General features: G+C 35.4%; 2 protein-coding genes across 2 annotated transcripts in view; both read left to right on the plus strand.

Annotated features, from left to right (window-relative positions):
• LOC127877553 (elongation factor-like GTPase 1) overlaps window positions 1-6,428 on the plus strand; it is a 56,685-nt gene extending 50,257 nt beyond the window's left edge. The window contains exons 18-20 of the mRNA XM_052423525.1: window positions 1,272-2,374; window positions 2,885-3,069; window positions 4,519-6,428. Coding sequence (XP_052279485.1) covers window positions 1,272-2,374; window positions 2,885-3,069; window positions 4,519-4,707 — 1,477 coding nt within the window. The 3' untranslated portion in view covers window positions 4,708-6,428. The remainder of the gene's footprint in view (window positions 1-1,271; window positions 2,375-2,884; window positions 3,070-4,518) is intronic.
• A 4,657-nt stretch (window positions 6,429-11,085) lies between these two features.
• LOC127878506 (CD109 antigen-like) lies at window positions 11,086-16,869 on the plus strand. The gene is made up of 10 exons (XM_052425035.1): window positions 11,086-11,222; window positions 12,467-12,601; window positions 13,006-13,080; window positions 13,375-13,552; window positions 13,875-14,083; window positions 14,474-14,623; window positions 14,792-14,854; window positions 15,376-15,523; window positions 16,286-16,388; window positions 16,785-16,869. The coding sequence occupies exons 2-8, from the start codon at window positions 12,533-12,535 to the stop codon at window positions 15,394-15,396; spliced, it is 765 nt and encodes a 254-aa protein (XP_052280995.1). The 5' UTR covers window positions 11,086-11,222; window positions 12,467-12,532; the 3' UTR covers window positions 15,397-15,523; window positions 16,286-16,388; window positions 16,785-16,869.
• Window positions 16,870-21,020: the final 4,151 nt, after the last annotated feature.

Below are 21,020 nucleotides of genomic sequence, written 5' to 3' on the forward strand. Positions count from 1 at the left end.
TTTGAGTCTATACGCGCCTAGGCTGCACCCAGTGTGTGTATTTGTGTTTTTCCAAGGTAATGAGTTATCTCCGCGCTGAGGCTGCATAATGTTGGGACCCGGAGTGTGTCCAGCAGTCCTACCTAATAAGATTAGATTGACGACAGTTGGGACGAACTTTGAATGATAGCTGCAATTTCCAGCTATTTGTTTTGTACTGAAATACTTTTTAGTTTTTTATATGGTCAAATGCTGCGGGGGGATGAGATTATCCGGAAAAAAACACCTGTCCGGAATGGTGACCACAAAACAGACAAAATATAACATTGCGCCGGGAGCGGGAATCGAACCGGTGTCATAAAGGTGAAAAAGCGAACGGCCTTACCAATGTGCTAGCGGGACGGACAATTACGTAAAGAAATGTTATTTTATCTATATATATATCATAGCAGTGCAGCGTTTACAATTTGCAGGTTCGAAATTGTTCGCATTCTTTAGTTTTGTGATCACGTAAAAAGTTAATTTTACATGTTTTTATTCGCAATTTATTAACTAAATCGAGAACAAATATCAAACAAAATAAAGAACATATATAGTTGTTTCATTGGTCCATAAAAATAAAATGGATGTAAAATTACTAATTTGAAATTAACGTTCTGATAAACTTATTGAATCTGTTTCCCCAGGATATGCTGTTCTATTAATATTTACCTTTATCAACACGAACGACAACTCTGCGAGGAGAATGTTATCAATGAAAATCCACGAGCAATCTCCTACGCAGTGGCAAATGCTAAGGGAAGTAACTGAAAAATCGAGTTATCTCAATCGGACTGGCTCGGTCTTTTACATAGGTCGCCATTGTAAAGAATTTTTTTACTGGTTATCAAACCTTAGACGCTGCTGTTCCAGCATCGTCAATAAAAAGTAGTTAGTTTTATGCAAAAACATTGATTGTAATTGATTCTGTAATGCTGTATATGTGGATATGGGAATATGGCTTTCAGGGACCAATTCCCCCCACCATTGAAATTAACTATGTATGAGGGATATCATGCAAAAATAGGTTGTATGCCACCTGCATCCAAGGTAACTCAACACGAGCCTGCACATGTGCGCAGTCTGGTCAGGAGCTGCCCTGTCCCCTTTAAAGTCACACAAGTTCAAGGGTCTCATTGTGCAGGGTGGTCTCTAACTAAGCTGGCTGCATATGAAATACGACCCATGTTCGCATGACATGGATCATTTGAAATGCTCATGTATTATACTGCTCATATGGAATTTGCCTGCAGGTATGCCAAGATTGAGGTAACAGCCTCTGCCCCCATAGTACCATTCCGTGAGACCATAGTGCCCCCTCCAACCACAGACATGGTCAATGAAAACATACAGGACCAGGGACCAGGGTTGGGGAACGAAAAATGGAAGGAATACAAAGATGATGAAGAGGTTCTAGACAGGGGCCTCGTGCAAATATACAATCCACAGCGGCATTGCATGGTGCAGATAAGGGCTGTGCCTTTACCACCAGAAGTTACAGATTGTCTCGACAAAAACCAGTTCCTCATAAAGACTCTTGATCAATATGTATCATCCAAGATATCTGACAGGCATAAATCTGATAGTCAGTTGGGCCTTAAATTGAAACAGTCCATGAAAGAGGCTATGATAGAGTTTAAAGAAAAGCTGGAGAAATTGTTTAATGATGCTGGTAAACAGTGGAAAGGTATTGTGGATAACATCTGGGCATTTGGTCCTAAGAGGGTAGGGCCAAATTTACTTGTAAATCAAGTAGAAGGGTACTCAAGAACTTCTATATGGGAATTTGTTTCACATGCAACAAAAGTTAGCAAGATGTATGTGCGAGACTATGACTACAGTGTAGTGACTGGTTTCCAGCTTGCAACATTGACTGGTCCCCTTTGTGATGAGCCTATGAGAGGAGTGTGCTTTTTGGTTGAGAAATGGGAGGTGAACCAGTCTACAAACAATGATAGTTTGATCTTGAGTAAGCAAAGTGCTGTAAAAGACGAACTGGGATGTGGAAAGAGTGTTGAAAGTCATATATCAGAGTTGAAAATTAATGATATATCTACTCAGAGTGCTAATGAATCAGCAAATGAGTCAATGACCATTCAATCAATTAAGGAAACTAATGAGGGGCACCCTGCCACCACAACAATTGAGATTACAGAAAACAAAGACTCTGATGCATCTAACCAAGGTAACACAGTGCATGGGGTCAAGGTAGTTCAAGGTCAAGTTCAAGGTCATGTGTCGGGTCAGCTGATCTCCATAGTGAAGGAGGCATGTCAGAAGGGTTTTCAAACCCAACCTCAAAGGCTGATGGCTGCCATGTACAAGTGTACCATACAGGCTTCCACAGATGTCCTTGGTAAGAAACGTTGAGTAATAACTGGTAGTGTCATACTATACATAGGTACCGGTACCTATAGTCATTAACTGGCATTCTTAAGTTGCAATATGGTGCCATGTATGTGTATTAGGGTAATTGGATTTTGATGCAACATGTGAATGGTATTGGTGACATCAAGCACTCATTCTATTAAGGAAACAACTCTTAAGAATGTCTGAATGATTTTCTCGTGGTCCAAAATCAGGGTGGCTATTGATTTGTTTTTTATCTATGCATTTTTAATGCAGAATTTAATTTTGTGCTTTTAATATCATAGTAAATTGTATGCTTTTGAGGCGAATTTAACAAACAGTTGAATTCCAAAGTATGAAGAAGTTTCCTCATCTTTTGTCATTGTTTTTATTAGAAACTTGACCCACTAACACAGTGACAGAAGCTCTGTTTTAAAGAGAAAGAAACCCAAATTATTAAGTTATTGTTTAGACATTTAAGGTTTGAAAACTATGAACTTGTATTGCTTAACTACAGGCAAGTTGTTTGCTGTTCTGGGGAAGCGTTATGGCAAGGTGTTACATGACGAGATGAGGGAGGGGTCTCAGATGTTCAACATCGTAGCCACTCTTCCAGTTGTGGAGAGTTTTGGGTTTGCAGAGGACATAAGGAAGAAAACTAGTGGACTGGCCAGTCCCCAACTAGTGTTCAGTCATTGGGAGGTATTTAATTTTTTTAGATAGTCAGGGTCCTGTTTTATCAAAGATCTTATGACGAGCTTAAATTATGACTGAAGTTTAAGCTTAAATTATGACTTAAGTTTTGAGTGTAAGATGCATATGATCAGGATGTTGCTGGAAATATGAATGTGTGCAACATACCAAGACTATCAAGAAAAGCAATAAGAATGGTATATTCGCTGAAGTGATATTATACTATATTATTATATTACCAAGATTTGTCCCTGATTGACTCCTTTATAATGATTGATTTACTTCTTTTGAATGTCAGATTGACTTGTTTGGTCTTTAAATTGAATCCTTTTAAACGGGTGATTGACTCGTTTTAAGTGATTGATTTGTTTGAATTTTTTTAAACTTCTTTTGAATGTTTGATTGACTCGTGTTGAATTATAAATTACTTCTTATGAACACTTGATTTAGTCCTTTTGAATGAATTATTTACTGCTTTTGAATGTTTTATTAACAACTTTTGAATGTTTCATTGATTCTTGTTGAATTTTTTATTTCCTCCCTCTGAATTTTTTATTTACTTCTTTTGAATTTTTAATGTACTATTTTTACATGTTCCATTTAAATGATTGATTTAATCCTTTTGATAGTTTGATTAAATCATTTTGAATGACTTATTTACTTGTTTTGAATGTTTGATTGACACTTTAAAAGCCATTTGGCTTTTGATAATTCTAATATTATAATTTTCAAGAGTGCACACCCCTTACCAATAAGAAATAAATGGTATAGATGCAGCCAATATCAATGTGTTAATTTTGTGGTCACCTTTCTTAACTAGCTCTCTCATGTACTATTTTTTCCCGAATCTCGGGAACAATTGTATCGAAGCCCAGCCCAGTCTGGCTGACTTAATATCAAATGTGCTCTATGTTCCACCACTATACATGTGATTGTCATGCACCTGTTTTTGGTGCCAACCTATTTAAACTGTGCACAATCCTTTTTTGTCGACCATCAAGTCTGCCCATCCATTTATAGTTAAGAAGAGGCAGAGGCACGTATAAATTAACTTAATAAACGCAGACTTCTTGCTTCACAATTTTTTCCATATGCTGTTCACTTTCAAGTGATTGACTTGGACCTGTTCTGGATCCCTTCAGGTGATTGACTTAGATCCGATCTGGAATCCTTTCAGTTGATTGACTTGAACCTGTTTTGATTTCGTTTCAGATGATTGATCTGCACCTATTCTGGTTCCCTTTCTGGTGATTCACTTTGACTCATTCTGGTTTCCTTTAAGGTGATTGACTTGGACCAGTTCGGGTTCCTTATCAGGGGATTGACTAGAACCCGTTATGGTTCCTTTTCAGGTTATTGACTTGGACCCATTCTGGTTCCCTTTCAGATGACTTACTTGGACCCATTCTGGTTCCCTTTCAGGTGATTAACTTGGATCCGTTCTGGTTCCCTTTTCAGGTTATTGACTTGGACCCATTCTGGGTGCCCACGACGGAGGAGGAAGTCATGCACTATGGGGAGAAGGCGGATTCTGAGAACAGAGCACGCGTCTACATGAACAGCGTGCGTGAGCGGAAGGGCCTCAAGGTGGATAAGAAGATCGTGGAGCACGCAGAAAAACAGCGCACCCTGACGAGAAACAAATAACAAACAGCCGACCCTGACGAGAATCAAATAATAAACAGCCGACCCTGACGAGAAACAAATAACAAAGAGCTGACCCTGACGAGAAACAAATAATAAACAGCAGACCCTGACAAGAAACAAATAATAAACAGTCGACCCTGACAAGAAACAAATAACAAAAAACGGACGCTGATGAGAAGCAAATAACTCCTTTTATTCAATTACCAAAAATTGGTTTTTAAATTCACCAAGATGTTAAGATACACTTGTTTTTGCATGATCTATTTTAAATTATTTGCAAGTATATTATAACCAAGGTCTATTGGTTTGTAACTATCCATCCCTTGGTCTTATTGTCAGTTTGTTTGTAGACCACTACGTTTTTGCACTATATAAAGAGAACGCTTTGATCAATTAATTTGGTATTTTAGTTGCTTGGTAAGGAAAGGCAATGCCAACTGATTTTGAGGTCAACATGACAAAGTCACATGGCCTTTAAAATCTTCACTAAAAGTGAAACTTGAGCTGCATCAGCAGGAGAGTAAACCCTTATAATTCAATCTAGTCCTTTATTTATGGCAAGAAACCGATTGCCAAACAATGAGACACACAACACATGCAATAGACAAACACACCTACATTACCAAAGAACAAACATACACAAAAACTAGGATCACATCATTGGAACGGTCAATGTATAAGCTCTTGAAGTAACTACCGGTTTTGCAAAGCTCCAAACCTCACACTTGCCCTGGGATTAAAGAAGTGTACCGGCAGTTTGTTAACAACTTGACAATGTTTAGATGGTCGTGTAAATTTTACTTGCTCTCGTTAAACTGAGATTATAAGAGTTGTATATGTGTTAAATTGTACTATATAGATAAAAATATGTTACAATAACCCAAAATAGGCAAGATTTTTTTTACATTGAAGACGAATTAAATAAAATCCAGCAACGACAAATTAACGCCCCGCGCCGATCGAAACGACGATATTACGTTCATATTTTCCTACAATAACCGAAGCATTCGTCTTTTTATTAGGATCGGAGTTACTGTTCCTGTGTCGTAAGAATAGCTAGCGTATTTACTAAATATTTTACAAAAACGTGCATATTCTCACTTTATGGAAGGGGGTTTGTTCCGCGATGGAAGGGGGCTAATTCCGCTATGGAAGGGGGTTAATTCCGCATATGCAAAACTAGCGAGGGGGTTTATTCCGCGTATGCAAAATATGAAAGGGGGTTTGTTCCGCTATGCCGTTTTTCGGGAAGGGGGTTTCTTCCGAAGAGGATTTCTTCCGTACACCCATTTACATATTGACGACTTGGCCATAAAATTTGGTCCTATATTTCACTTATTTTATTATAGTATTGATATGATGATTACATAAATTTAATTAATGATTCGACCAACATATTTTGTTAAAAACGTGTCTCAAATGACTGTGCTTCTTTTAAGGGTAAGTTGAATATCGACTATTCTGAAAAGTTGCTTTTCCATAATTGCCCGCACAGCAGCAGCATGTCATTTCTTTGAAATAATAGACTTTACAGCTGTGTGTATTGATCTAGCCTGCAAGATAGATTCCGGTCTAAGAGCTTCTTGTAGGAGTAAGGCATGTTTTGTTATGAGATGAATCGATTTGAATTAGGTTTAATTGATTTCTGCAAAAGATTATGAATGTACTTGCATAATACATGTTCCTATGCGTCTGAAATAAAATAGTGAGATTAAAAATCACATGCTAGTTATTTAGTTTTTTTTTAATTCTATGCCTGTTAATATACTTTTATAGAACCCATTACTGGAAACCCTATTCATGTTGTAGTGCGAGTGTATTCTTTCAAATACACGCCGCTAAATCACTGGCACCTGACTTTTAGCAATAGACCAGTTCACGAGTGACGTCACGCACACTTTAAACTCCGTCCACTGGTTGGAAAAAAGAGGTGGATATCATATAAGCGCGTATAGAGAAGGTTGACAATATCATCGTTTTATTGATAATCACGCACAATATTAAATATAATTTTGCTAATTATGTCTGAATAAAACCTTAGCATGCAAGGAAATTAATTGTTGGAACGATTATATTGTTAATATTTGTTTTTACTAACAACGAAATCGGGAGTGGAATATATCAAAGTTCGGTATATGTTGACCACGAAATCTCTCTACTTGGCACTTCTTTGCGACCATTTTTAGTTCAAAATTCTCAGAACTTGAAATTAGTTCATAATATAATAAATTTAATGAACAAAAAACAATTCAGGATGAAAACAAGCAACAAATAGATCGATTTTATGAACGCAACATAAATACTGATTCGAACCAGTATATTTCTTAAAAAACTTACCTTGTTACAGATTAAATAATTCTCTTGATAAATGTAATTGTTCACACCAATTTTATCACTCTGTTGCAGCATTTTAACCCGGTGTTTAATTGCACCTTTGTTCACCACAAACCAATTATCTCGTTGTGATCGGATACTGTCCAGACAAGGAAAACAGGTATCCGGAGAAGCGCCCCCCGGAGAACTGCCCCCTTATTTTAAAGGTGGCGGAGAGGTGCCCCCCCCCCCATCAAATCGGTAGGGGCGGAGAACTGCCCCCCTGTCAGAATTTAGTAGGCGGATATCTGCCCCCCATCAAATCTGTAGGGGCGGAGAACTGCCCCCGGTGTCATATTAGTTATTAGTTACGTAGTGAAAACAATACTTACGGGCAATTTTACGTTATCGCCGTACACATTTTATCCGGTAACAATTTAATTTAATCTTTGGGGGGGGGGGGGCACTTCTAGAGCCAAACAAAGCCAGTGCATTTGCAGTTCATTCCAAGTCAGGATTGGGAATAGCTTCCTCTCCAGCCAAGGTTTGGCACACAATGTTTTTCACAAAATAAAACTTGAGACGAACTGCATCTTTTCGAATAGTACTTTAATTAAGGGTTATTAATGTAAGTATTATTATTTGGACTTTAATAGGACATTACGAGAGAGAAGGAAGCTTCCAAATATAATGAGTGAATAAAATAGTGTAATTGTATTGCCATTCAATTTTTAACGTGTGTATTATGTTTTCTAAAAACTATACAGGAATCCGAATAAGCATCTAGTCATATTTAGGGCAACAGACAAAACGCATAATTTCTGGACAATAAATTCACCACAGCTCAAATCATAACAACATCATTAAGGGGTCACCAATTAGAGAAGAAAAAGATGTTAACAACGTTGGGATACAAAAAAAGTGAAATTTCATCTGTATCATTAAGAGGAAAACCTTCTTATAGCACGTGTTTTTTAACTTATGACAAATTGTCATTTTCGAATCTGTCTGACATTAGAAAGAAGGGAAAAAACTCAACAAGAGAATAACAATGGAATCTCGTTTTGGAACGGCAAGTGGAGCCAGAGCCATATATATTTACTTCAGTTGATGGTTACACATTTCAGATTGGGGCGTTCAAGCCTTTCTTCGTGAGCCTCAATCTGCCGTACTCTGTTGTCCGAGGGGAGGAGCTAGCTCTCCAAACAAACGTATTTAACTACATATCACAGGAAATGAATGTAAGCTGCGTTCATAGAATCTAGGCATTGCAACTGGATGGACTTTGATCAGAAGAAATCAAATTCTTTTCTTCATCATTAGCATTTTGCTTATAATCGAATTAAATAGTTTTATGTTTAATGTGTATATGGTTTAAATGTGTTTCGTTTTTGTTTCATTTTCAAGTTTCATTTTTCGTTTGGTTAGATCAAAAGAACAAAACGATACTCATTTAATGTATTGGGTGATTTAACTTGTGATTGCAGTTGCAACGGTTAAAGAGGGGTAATATTTGTGAGTTCTTATTACAAAGAAAGCTACTTTTCTCAAGAAATGCATTTATGAATGTTTTTAAACGCTTTTTAACCATGGAAAATACACGGATGTTCAATTCAATTTATTCAAAATTAGGCTTATTGCAAACAGCGCATATACAATTATTGATTACCCACAGAAAGTTATTTTTTGACCGACTTTATAGAAAGTTGGCAGTGCGTGCTGTTTTCGGTTTTATGGTAGTGTTTTTATTGATATGATGTCAATTTGTTTTGAGGTTCAGACATGACAACATTTATTTATACATATAAAAACATATTTACGCTGATTTGATGCAAACTTTTAAAAATGATCGTGTACAGATGTTGTTAAAAGTTTGTATCTATACCGTATTTGGTAGTGCGCAGTATCGTTTCCATGTATATAATTTAATAAAAAAAGACCACAATTATATGGTCATATGAAATGATAGCAAGATAATTTTCTTGTTGGTAGTTATTTAGTTTTTTTCCGGTAAAAACAATTACAAATCAGGTAAATGATCAAACATTAAACTTTATACAGAAAACAAACATTGATATATATGTGCGCTCATTATAAAAAAAACATTTTCAGGTACTGGTGACCTTGAAGGGTTCGTCAGACTTCAGGAGCATGACAGTTGACGCTAACGGTCACGTTAGTTACGACACACAGACGCAAACGAAGACAGTCCTTGTATGACGATACGTAATGCCATTTGCTTCGTTGTTCTTGTACAGTGAACACACGATTGACTGTATCTAAGAAGCAAAGTTCATCGAGTGTTTGTCGACTTACGTCGTTTGTGCTCGAAATTCTTTAAGATGCATTTCATGACTACGTGGTTGAACATATTTATTTTATAATGACCTTTTCACAGATTTTGGCATGCATTGAAGTTTGTCATTAAATGCTTTTATATTGATAAATGTAAACATATGATCTAAAAAGCTCAAGAAAAAAAAATGAAGAAAGAAAAAAGGTACCTTCAAATGGTCTGGAATCACTGACCACTGGGGTAAAAGTCTAATGATTAGACCATTAGGCTATCCGTGCTGATAGAGAAAATGATGTATTTTATTCTTTATAACAGCAATCCTCGTAGTGTCACAAAATCTAATGACTACAACAGAACTATCGAAATTATTCAATCGTTTTGCGTTGCAGCGCTTTATAATGTTCAGATTTTAAAATCATAAAAATGCATATATTGGATATTTTAGGGCATGGTATTCATTTTGGGTTTTCAAATATTGTTCGTTTAAGCTTATTTATCTACATAGATGCTGAATATGTAAATAAATTAATAATTAATGATTTAATTTACAATACTTTAATGCTGAATAGGACTTAATGTTATTTGTTGCTAATAAACACCCAATATGTGTCAATATACGCACCGCGTCCGCTTTAATGTGTTTGGTATACCTGCAGTATTTATCTAATAGATCCTTGCTGGAGAGGCCAAGTCCGTGTTTTTTCCGATCGTTCCTTTCTCCCTGGGCATGATACCCCTGACTGTGACCGCCCAGTCTGCCCTCGCAGCTGATGGCGTACAGAGGAAACTTCTTGTTGAGGTGACAGGTCCCTTTTTATATCTTTATATGAAATAGTTATTCAAACATATAATGATACCTTTATGTGTGTAGGTACTTTTAGAAATGTTTGTGTGTATCTTCATTACGTCATATGCTTTTGTCTGGCATTTTCAAGTGCAAAAAAGTACAACAAAACTTGTTTCACTTAACCACACACAAACAACACTGGTCTTATAATTAATCTAATGATTTTAAATTGATTAAAGTTACAATACTATTCAAAAGCAACGAAAATTTTGTACGATTGTTCGTAAAATAAACTTAACCAATTAAAAATCAGTGTTCCTTATGGCAATTGCCGAAATTTCAACGTCAGATGTGGTCTGCTAAAATAGATATTTGTAAATACAAAATGCTCGTTTTTATTATTGTTTTGCATATCTATTCATTCGATACATGAGCACTCAAATGGTGTTCGTGTATCGCATGAATAGATATATTCGCGGGAATTAATTGTGGCCACAAATAAATAAAAACGAGCATTTTGTATCTACAAAAATCTATGTAATCATACCACATCTAGCGTTGAAATTTTGGCTATTGCTATAAGGAACACTGATTGTTAAGGTGTTAACTTTATTTTTCGAAATACTTAACGAAATGTTCGTTGATTTTGAGCGTTATAGAGACTTTAAATCATTGAATTTATATGGAAAGTGTGTTATATGATGTACTAGTGCAACGTTTATGTTTAATTACTGTACATTTGTGACAGCCTGAAGGAGTCGCTAAGAATTACAGCAACCCAGTCTTGGTAGACCTGAAGAACCAGACGACATTCAGCCAGGTCGCTGATATCTCTATGCCTCAATCAGTTGTCGCCGGCTCTAAAAGAATCGTCGTTACCGCAATCGGTACACGAAAATTACTTAGTTAAATACATTTAAAAAACAAAGGCGCTTTATTTAGGTGACCTTCTTGGACCAACGGTAAACAACCTCGACAAACTGCTTCAAATGCCGACCGGATGTGGCAAGCAGACGATGCTCGGCTTCGCGCCAGACGTCTTTGTAACTAACTACCTGACGGCAACCAACCAACTGACGAGAGATATCGAGGACAAGGCAATCAGCTTTATGGAGAAGGGTGAGTGACGGAAATAGAGTTGAATGAATTGGGGAAAGATCTAGGTCGACTTGGAAGGGTGCCGCATCGTGTTCCTTTTATGTTCCCTAACTGTTGCAAAAATTGGGTGACCATATAATACAGAATTCTGTTTTAGACATTCTATATAATTTTGAAATTATTCAACCTTATATGGATATACCTTTTTATATCCTAACAAAGAGAGTTTCACTAAAGAAATAACGAATAAAGCAGATTAATAAAAAGGTCGATTTCGGCTGTCCGCCCTTGACCATTATATCAGCACCACGTTCCATTTTAGCTCCTTCATATTTTCCTGTTGAGTATTGGTTAGTGTCATAGTTTTAATGTATGCGCATTAATCATAATATGTATTATTTGCGTATTTTCTTACCTTATCACATTACATTATGGCGCCCACGAGTCTTTCATTACAAACTAAATTGAATTTTCTTCTTGTTAATGAACTGTGTGTCCGACTTATGGTATCAACGTGAACTTACATATCAACACAAGGACGGCTCATTCAGCGCTATTGGTGACCATGACCCATCCGAAAGCATGTGGTGGGTAATGTTCAAGACTTTGTTATTGAAGATATATATAAAGTACTTATATACAAACCAACATAAATGTATTGCTTTTGAGTGATGTTTTTTCCCCACAAGTTGCCTTTGGTCTCTGTTTGTCTGTCCGTTACAATTTTTCTGACCGATTAATATCAACTATACTGTCCAAACGATTTTCAAGGAACTTGGAGTAAAAAAAATTAAGAAGATTGAGAATCGGTACAGGAGGAATGAGTCAGTCACACCGGCTCAATGTCAAGATTACGCATGAAGGTCAAATGTTTTGAACTCCATAGTCATGTCAGCTCCATCTCTATATATCTGCTACGTTTGAGGGAATTTATTGAAATAATTTTTATGTCATTAATACTTTTTGTAAAAAGCACGGCCTTGACGCCAGATTAAGATCGATGTAATATTTTAGGTTAGATTCTTAACACATTGGCACAAAATGCACAAGGTCTGATGAGTAAAGACACTTCACGATCAAGGTCACCACTCGAAGGCCAGAAGGAGTATAGTTGTGATTAAACATGTTGTTGGAAAGCCTTGTTCTTTTTCAAACGGCACAAAATTCATTCACCTAAACATATACCTCATGCAAACTTATTTTGACAACACGAAAAACATAATTTTGGAAACCATTCGTACAGTCTGACTGCATTTGTTACCAAGTCATGCCACCAGGCCAAGAAGCAAATCTTCATCGACGACGAGACACTGACTCGAGACCTCGACTGGATGATCAACCGACAGAAAGCCGACGGCTCGTTCCCAGAGCCTGGTAATGTGATCCATAAGGATATGCAGGTAGAAATCGATCAATTTACCTGTTGCATATGTTCAATATATGAATAAATTAACCAACTATTGAGTTATATTTCAGTTAAACATCAAATCAAGTATTTGTATTTTTCAATTAATTGAATATAGATCTTTGCACAAATTAACTTAAACGAACAATAAGGCGGAGCAAACTTTCTTTGTGCAACTTGTCAATTGATAAATAATTTGATTGATCACACTGTACACGGAATTATATAAATCTGCATTATCTAAAAAATGATAACACATACATAGTATGAAGATATCTATTCTCATAGGAATTATCATGATAGCAATAACATTTCTAATAAATTAAATGTTTATCTAAAGGCGACAAGATAGTTGAACAGTGAATTTTTTTGGTAAGTGTAACACTGTTTTGATTTCAGGGTGGAGCTGCATCCGGCATAGGTCCCACTGCTTTTGTTTTGGCATCCCTTCTTGAAAACAATGATCTTCATGGAGTAAGTTAATTAAACTGATATAAATGCACACATTTGATAGCGTCTGCTTAAGCAGTGTGCATTATGTAGTCCATTTTACACGAAGTAATATAAGTAATTAGAATCGTGTCGTTAATTGCAGATGGAGCGTATATAAAAATATATTTTTAGTACATATAAATGATGAAATATTATGTATATAATGTAACATTATAGAAATGATATGCATGTGAAATAAAATGTAACTTACTGTTCAAATTATTATTTCGTTAATTATATTTCAATTAAAACATACAATTATGTCCTGTATTTTAGAGCATTCACCAGAGGATCACACAATCTGTGGCACTGGCAACAGATTATCTGGAGTCCCAAATTGCAACGACGAATGATGAGTACGTGCTTTCCCTTTTTAACTACGCCCTTACACTTGCCAACAGTCCATCTGTACGTGACATCAAGACCAAACTTAAGAATGATGCAATCGTTAGCGGTAAGTGTTTCAAGATTGATTTTAATATGGCCAGGTTTGTATTATGTGTTTTAAATCAAAGTTAATTATAAATCAAATAGTGTTATCAAACTTCGGCTTGAAATCTTTCTGATTCAGTGTGTATTTCCTCGACGCATGATAATACAAACTTTGGTATTATTATCAGTGTTATACACATGTAATTCATCAAAGTATTTCTAATTGGTTGAATAAATTCTCTCGAGTACAAGAAACTAAAGTGGCTAGTCTTCCCCATCTGTATTTATTCGTTAATACCATAATTCCATATAGTACATGTACATACACTTAATATAACCTGTAGGAGGCACCATCCACTGGCACAAGGACCAGGAAGCCTCCATTCAGAGCCACTGGCAGCCCGCCCACTCACAGGCAAATCCTATCGACATTGAGATGACGGCATACAACCTGCTGGTGACGGCGGAGGCCGGCGATATGAGCATGGGTCTTCCGATTTTGAAGTGGATCACGGCCCAAAGGAACTCTAATGGAGGCTTCAGTTCAACACAGGTCTGATGATCACGGCCGTACTCGTTAATTATACGAATATGCCAATTATCAAACACTAGATGTTTTGGTAAAAATATGTTTATTTTACTTTTTCAGGTCGTTCTTGATAACCTCATATGTTTAACTATAATTAACATTGATTATTTTAATCGCACAACAGTCCACATAAATTATTGTTCTTATTTGACGATGAAACAAAATGCCACCACAAGTGCATCTCCTATTTTAATGTGTTATCGAGTTGTTTCGTGTCTTATTATTATGTTTTTCTGTATTTCTGATTTAGGTAATCAAACTTCTTCAAACAACTCATATTACTTAAATAAATGGTATTTTTTATTTATTTGCATTCCATTTATATCTATATATTAACCAACATTCGTTTTTCAGGATACCGTTGTTGCCCTTCAAGCCTTGTCCAGATTTGCTGCTTTGATCTTCTCAGACACGTTTAACATCCAAGCCACAGTAACAGCTGGAACCTTCACGCATACATTCAACATCAACAAGCAAAATGCTCTTGTCATGCAGTCCGTTGTAGTAAGTAGAAGATGCTTAGAAAGAATACTTCAGAACAAAAACGTGTACAAATAAAATAAACAGTTCCTTCAATACCAGTTTGAATTTCCGATACAATATTGTACTTAATGTTGATTGCAAAGTTAATTGTACACGTAATATGTTGCTGTATTCCAATTGCTGTTACAGTTGCCATCGATTCCAAGCCAAGTTTCTGTTAGCGCAACTGGTCACGGAATGGCTCTGTTAGATGTAAGTGTGTGTTTTACCCAAATGCAAAGTGCAAATATTCAGTTTTTATAATTTTTAATCACAGGAATTGGAAGACAGTATTATTGGTATGTTATATACCGGTATGCCAAGTAAACACAACAATTGTGCCGAAGTATTTCAGTGGTTTTATGGTATTAGCATGTACGTAAGATGAAATGCTTTTTGTCTTTGCTCAGGTTGGACTCTCGTTCAACGTTGAACAAAAAATTGAGACGCTCTCTTTCCAGATCAATATCACCATAGTTACTGAAAGCATTGATATGCTGTTCATAAAATCATGCGTCAAGTAAGTGTTCACGATTAGGGGAAGGGCAAAAAACTTCATATTAGGCGTATAAAAAATATGTTGTTTATACTGATACTTGTAGAACGTGGCGAATGATTTTCTTTGACCTGTTTTGGCATTCAGCAGCACATTTAAGTATACCTTTTTTATAACGCACTTCATATTTTTCATTAAAATGAGTATACACATTAAAGTCATAGTCACCTTCTTACAGATGGTTGAAGGCCAGTACTAGTGGAATGGCCATCCAGGAGTTTGGAATTCCGTCTGGGTTCAAAGCGGATCTTGAAAGCATTGAAAAAGTAGTGGAGATAAAACGTATGGAGTCTAAGGACAGAAAACTCGTTTTGTACTTCAATCAGGTAAGATTAGAGTCGCGTGTCATATTATTTTACTGAATGTTCTTGTTTGGCGAACAACTGACACATCGCGCTATTTTGGTCCAAAACGTGTTATGCTTTTTGGAGCTGGTTTTTCAGATTATATGCTAGTAAAAAAAAACACTTTAATTTGAATTAAAGGGGCCTTTTTACGTTTGTGTAAATTGACAAAATCGAAAAAAATTGTTTCAGATTAGCCAATTTTCGTTTTAGTTATAATATTTGTGAGGAAACATTAATACTGAATATTTACCGTGCTCTAAAATAGCCATTTTATGCATCTTTTGACGATTTAAAAACCCGAAAATTAAAAAGCGTTGCAACGCGAAACGAATTAACAATTTGGAGAGTTCTGTTGTTGTCGTTATATTTTGTGAAAATACGAGGATTGCTTTTATAAAGTATAAAATACAACTAGCATTCTAGAAGGATGGCCGAGTGGTCTAAGTGGTAGACTTTGTTCTCCAGGACTCCAGGGGTCAGTGGTTCGAGCCCTGCTGAGGGTTACCTTTCTTTTCTTTTTTTAATTTTATTCTTGATTTTTTACTGGAGCTTTTTATATCAAATGTCTTATCAATATAAAGCATTTAATGACAAACTTTAAAACATGCCAAAATCTGTGACAAGGCATCTTTAGTGTAATATGTGTTATTGATCAATCATTTGCTCATCCAACATTTATAATGATTGCACCAATGTTGTTGACGTTTTTGCCGTACAGGTATGCATTAACGTTATACACAGATTACTTCTACGCCCCTGTGCCTGACGCTGGATATTATCCGAACTGGAATGGTGGCCAAGTCGCAACCAGCTGCGATCCGTGTATATGACTACTATCAGCCGAGTAAGCAATCAACATTTTATATCTGTAGTATTGTTATATGTACTTATAGAAATATGTCGAAATCATAGTCGGTAATTTAATCAAAAGGTTGTTTTAACGAAATTGAAACAAAATTAAAAAAAAACATGGTATAAATTGTGATCTTTCGTAGGCATAACAAGTGATAAACGCGACTCATCTGAATTCATAAGTACAACAAAGTCAAGAGTAGTGTATAACAAAAAATGTCGATTCAATTATTATAGCTGAGTTTAAAATAGAATTGTATAATGTAGATCTACATTAACCAATACATGCGTAACACATTAGTTAACAAAAGGTCAGACTCGAGATATAAACATGACGTGTATACACACGCGTTTTTTTAATATATTGACAACAATATTTCCTCTTAAGGTAACCAAGTAACGTCATTCTACCAGTCGAAAAGTCTACAGAATGCACATGTATGTAACATCTGTGCCGAGTGTGGCTGTCAGGTACATAGCTAAGCTGTTATTATGTTATTATTCCAATATAATAGAAACACATTTTATATCATATAATAACTATTTATCAACTATTTTGTTAAGTGTGGTTTTGTGACAAATATTGTAGTTTATGCACTATTGTTTATATCAATGAGTATGTATGACGTGGATAAAGAGTCGTAACTGCATATACGCAGGTGCACAATTTTTTTCCTTGTCTTTGAAAGATATTTTCCGTACGTAAACATGGGCTCATAAAACAACAGACTTACCAAAGTAGGGCCACAAAGTATTATATCCTTGTTATATTAATTACCATTTACCTGTTCAAAGCATACATGCTACATTAATGTACGTACAGGGTAGTACGTATATATGTCTTCTTACCTTAATCCTAAATTGTAAATGTTCATAAAATCACAGGATTTTCGAAAGGATCTTTCACGATATTCTCTCTTTTTTCTCTCTCTACACGGCAACATAGTCGCCATTTGAGGGTAAGGGAATGCAAGAATCGTTCGATGAAAGTCCGGAAACAAATCCTTGACACTTTTAATGATTTTTGTGATTGTTAAATCGTAAGCACTGTTGTGTATGACGTGAAATGATTATTCTATTTTAAACAATTATAAGTTCGTTGTATTATTTCGTATGGGAAAATTTCTGCTTAGATTATTGTTATTACCATACCTTGAACCATAGTTACGTTAAATAATATATTGTGGTAAAATAACGACAATCAACATTAACGTGTATATGCATGAAACAAATGCAGCAAAAACAACAACAAACAAACACACGCATGGGTACAAAAGGGTGAATGCAATGTTGTTCTTTAATTTAATTAATAATGACCAAGATATTCAAAGCACATAGTCGATTCTGGCACGTTTATACATTTGTACGACATACTATGCATTACTTCTATGTGTCATGTGAACATATCTACAAAGAATATTCACTTTGGGATTTCCAAACATTGTACATTTAGTTTTATATGAGTTTCGACTTTTCAAACAAAAACTAGTATGTGCATGCATACAAATCTAACTTCATTGCTGTTGTGGTACAAATTGTTATGAAGTTGTATTTTTGATTGCTAACAAAATCGTTAAATCAAATTATAAAGGTAAAATCGTAAATACCCAATTGACGGTAGTTAATTCACATGAACACTTTGATTATGAAAGGAAAGAAGAGACGAACCAAATCAAACGAAATAATATCTGATAAAACATTAAAACATCAGCAAATAAATTCATGTTAATTCTTTATACAGTTAGAGGAGTCTCGCAAAAAGTCACCAGTAAATTTAGAAAAATACCTTACTTCATTATATTTAGAAGATTTATTTACAACCAAATATCAAAATCAATACATATTTATTTAGAATGATGAAGAAACTGTTTAATCCAAATCTATAAAAAAAAATCTGTTTAGTGTTTTTGTTCAATGGAATAAGAATCATACTTGTTTTAGGTCCTTTCTGTCGTCGTAAATCATTTCTGTGAATACCGTTTTCAAGAAGAACACAATTTCGTCTTAGCCTTTCAGCTTTTCTACCACGATCACAACCGCAACGCTCATCATTATCATTTACATCGATAAAACGAAGTTTCTTGTCAGACTTGAATTGAAAAGCATTAACACATTATTACTAAAATTCGCCATTGTTTCGTTGCTTTTAGGACATTATGCATAATTTAAAGAAACCCATCTATAAGTTGAAAAAGGAATATTACTCTAGTCAATTGTTACTAGTCACGTGGCTTGCGCTATTTCATATCACACTCGAGTCCCCGCCTCTCGTGAGAAACGTCATCACACAAGCCACTCGAATGGTACAAACACTTGACCACGCCGGGTATGCGAATACTTCGTTGACGGATGACACTTCACTAACAGAGAACAACAAACGCCACGCGCGAGAGGTATGTTCCTCTGTGTTATTTAAAGTTATATCCTAAAGATTAGTTTTTAAGACAAGACACATGGTCGAGTTGATAAATGGTGTATCCTTTTGTATTGGGAATAGACAATTTCACGGAAGAATGGTACAGTTTTGCCAAAAAAATAGAAAATTCGATCGGAAAACAGCATAAACTGGATGAACGGTAAACAATCTAACAAAATAAAACTACTTAGAATTATTGCAAGAAATTGTTTGCTATTCCAGCATGTAGAGTAATCACTGTGCTTCACATACTGAAATTTTGATAGTATTCAATGAAATATAAACAAAGATAGTGCATGTTGTAATAGGTGACATACATAAAGTTGCAGGCACTTTGTTTACCGATAAAGGGCACTTCAGATTACGGAGACTTTCAACAAAGCGGGCACTCTAATAACTGAGTTTTATCTTCTACCTTTAATGCATTTATTTATATTACGGCTATTCATTCGAAACATTTTGAAAATATAATTTTCAAAAATCACATTACTTTTAATTTTTACTATGTTTATTATAATTGCAATTTTCAAATAAGATAATATTTATTATTAAATAAATTTGTACATAATGAACTTGTTTTTTATTGGTAACTTGAGATTCAGAGAAATAAAAATACAACGGATAATGCGGATTAACACAATCGTGTTTAATTTTACTTATAGCAGGGCTCTAGATAACGGTAGTGAAGGGGTCTTGATGAGGCAAATACACATTTGTTCTTCATAAAATCCTATGTCGGTTGTGCTTGTTTGAATCGCATCATCAAGACGATACCTATGCGTAGCAACAAAATTAAAAAGAGAATGGTAAAACTCCATTAATTTTGAGCCCTGCTTATAGGCAGCACTTCCCTTTACGCAACGCTAACGTTTGCTCGAAGTGCGATTCACCTGACCCTAAATCACTGTATTGGTTGAGTTTAAAGAAACACGGGTAAAATTAAATCGTAAAAACAACTGATTTTGGAAAAAAGGAATGCGTACATAAAATGTTTAAATGTCATATTATGCAGTCAGTACTTAGTATACCCCCACAAACGAAGTTTAGGGTGCTATATAGGATAGAACGTGTCTGCCTGTCGGTCTGTCTGTCAGTCGGTCCGTATTGGTCATGACGGGTCAAAAAATAGGTCACGGGGTCACTTAGTGCGTTTTAAACATTCAGCATGGTGTCCGCTCTCTAATTCAAGTAGTGTTCATCCAATATTTGCCAAACTTGGTAAGAAGTTGTATTAAGATGGTGTCTAGGCCAAGTTTGAACATGGGCCATGCCGGACCAGCTCCGATTCACTCATCCTGTAATAAATAATTCTGTCACTAATATGCAACGTCATATGCAGCATGTGTTGTGTTTATATTTAAAAAAAAGACGGGTATGCATAACTTTTTACACCACTGTCGTGTGATTAAATCGACCCCGCCCGTTCTTTTATTGCTATTTTCGTTTACTGGCATTGAGCCAAAAAGTTCCAATAGAATTTCGGACCTCCATCGCTGCTGATATTAATCTCTGAGAGGCAGTTTAAGCAGAGTGATTATTCATGACATGCTATCTAATATATAAGTAAATCGCCTTAGTACCTTCATTTGGACATAAAGATAAATGCTTTAGATCAACCGTTTAGAACGTAATTTAAAATATATGGTCATATAGATTTTACTCATTAGACATATCCAATTTGTTTAACATTTATCTTTCACATTTGTACCAAATCATAATCATATTTTAAAGGGATAAGAACATGCTTCGGTAATTCGTTTTTTATTTGCGTACTAAGTACATATATTTTTATTTATTGCCTGCTTACTTTAACAGTATTCCACAGCGAATTCTGCATTTTTGATTCACAAAAAACGAGTGTGTTATATCTGTAAAAAAGTGTCTAGATGTCGGGAAACGAAGTGCCATTGTTTTTTAGATGATCGGTAAACGAAGTGCAGATGAAAAATGTGCATGCGACTTTTAAAACATTTGAATTTTCTCAAATACATTAGTAAACTAAAATGTAACATGTTGTAACATTACTGGATATATTGATCTTTTATTTCGAATAGTAAGCACGTTCTTGATTTATTTGCAAGTATGTTTATTTTGTTAAAATATGTACTGATCATTCAATTCATGCTGATTATCGATGGAATTTTATCGTTTTTTTTAATAATTCACCGTTTTTTCCGCGAATTTCTTTCTTCGCAATACGAAGTGCTA

Source organism: Dreissena polymorpha, chromosome 4, assembly GCF_020536995.1.
Source record: "Dreissena polymorpha isolate Duluth1 chromosome 4, UMN_Dpol_1.0, whole genome shotgun sequence".
Taxonomy (NCBI): domain Eukaryota; kingdom Metazoa; phylum Mollusca; class Bivalvia; order Myida; family Dreissenidae; genus Dreissena; species Dreissena polymorpha.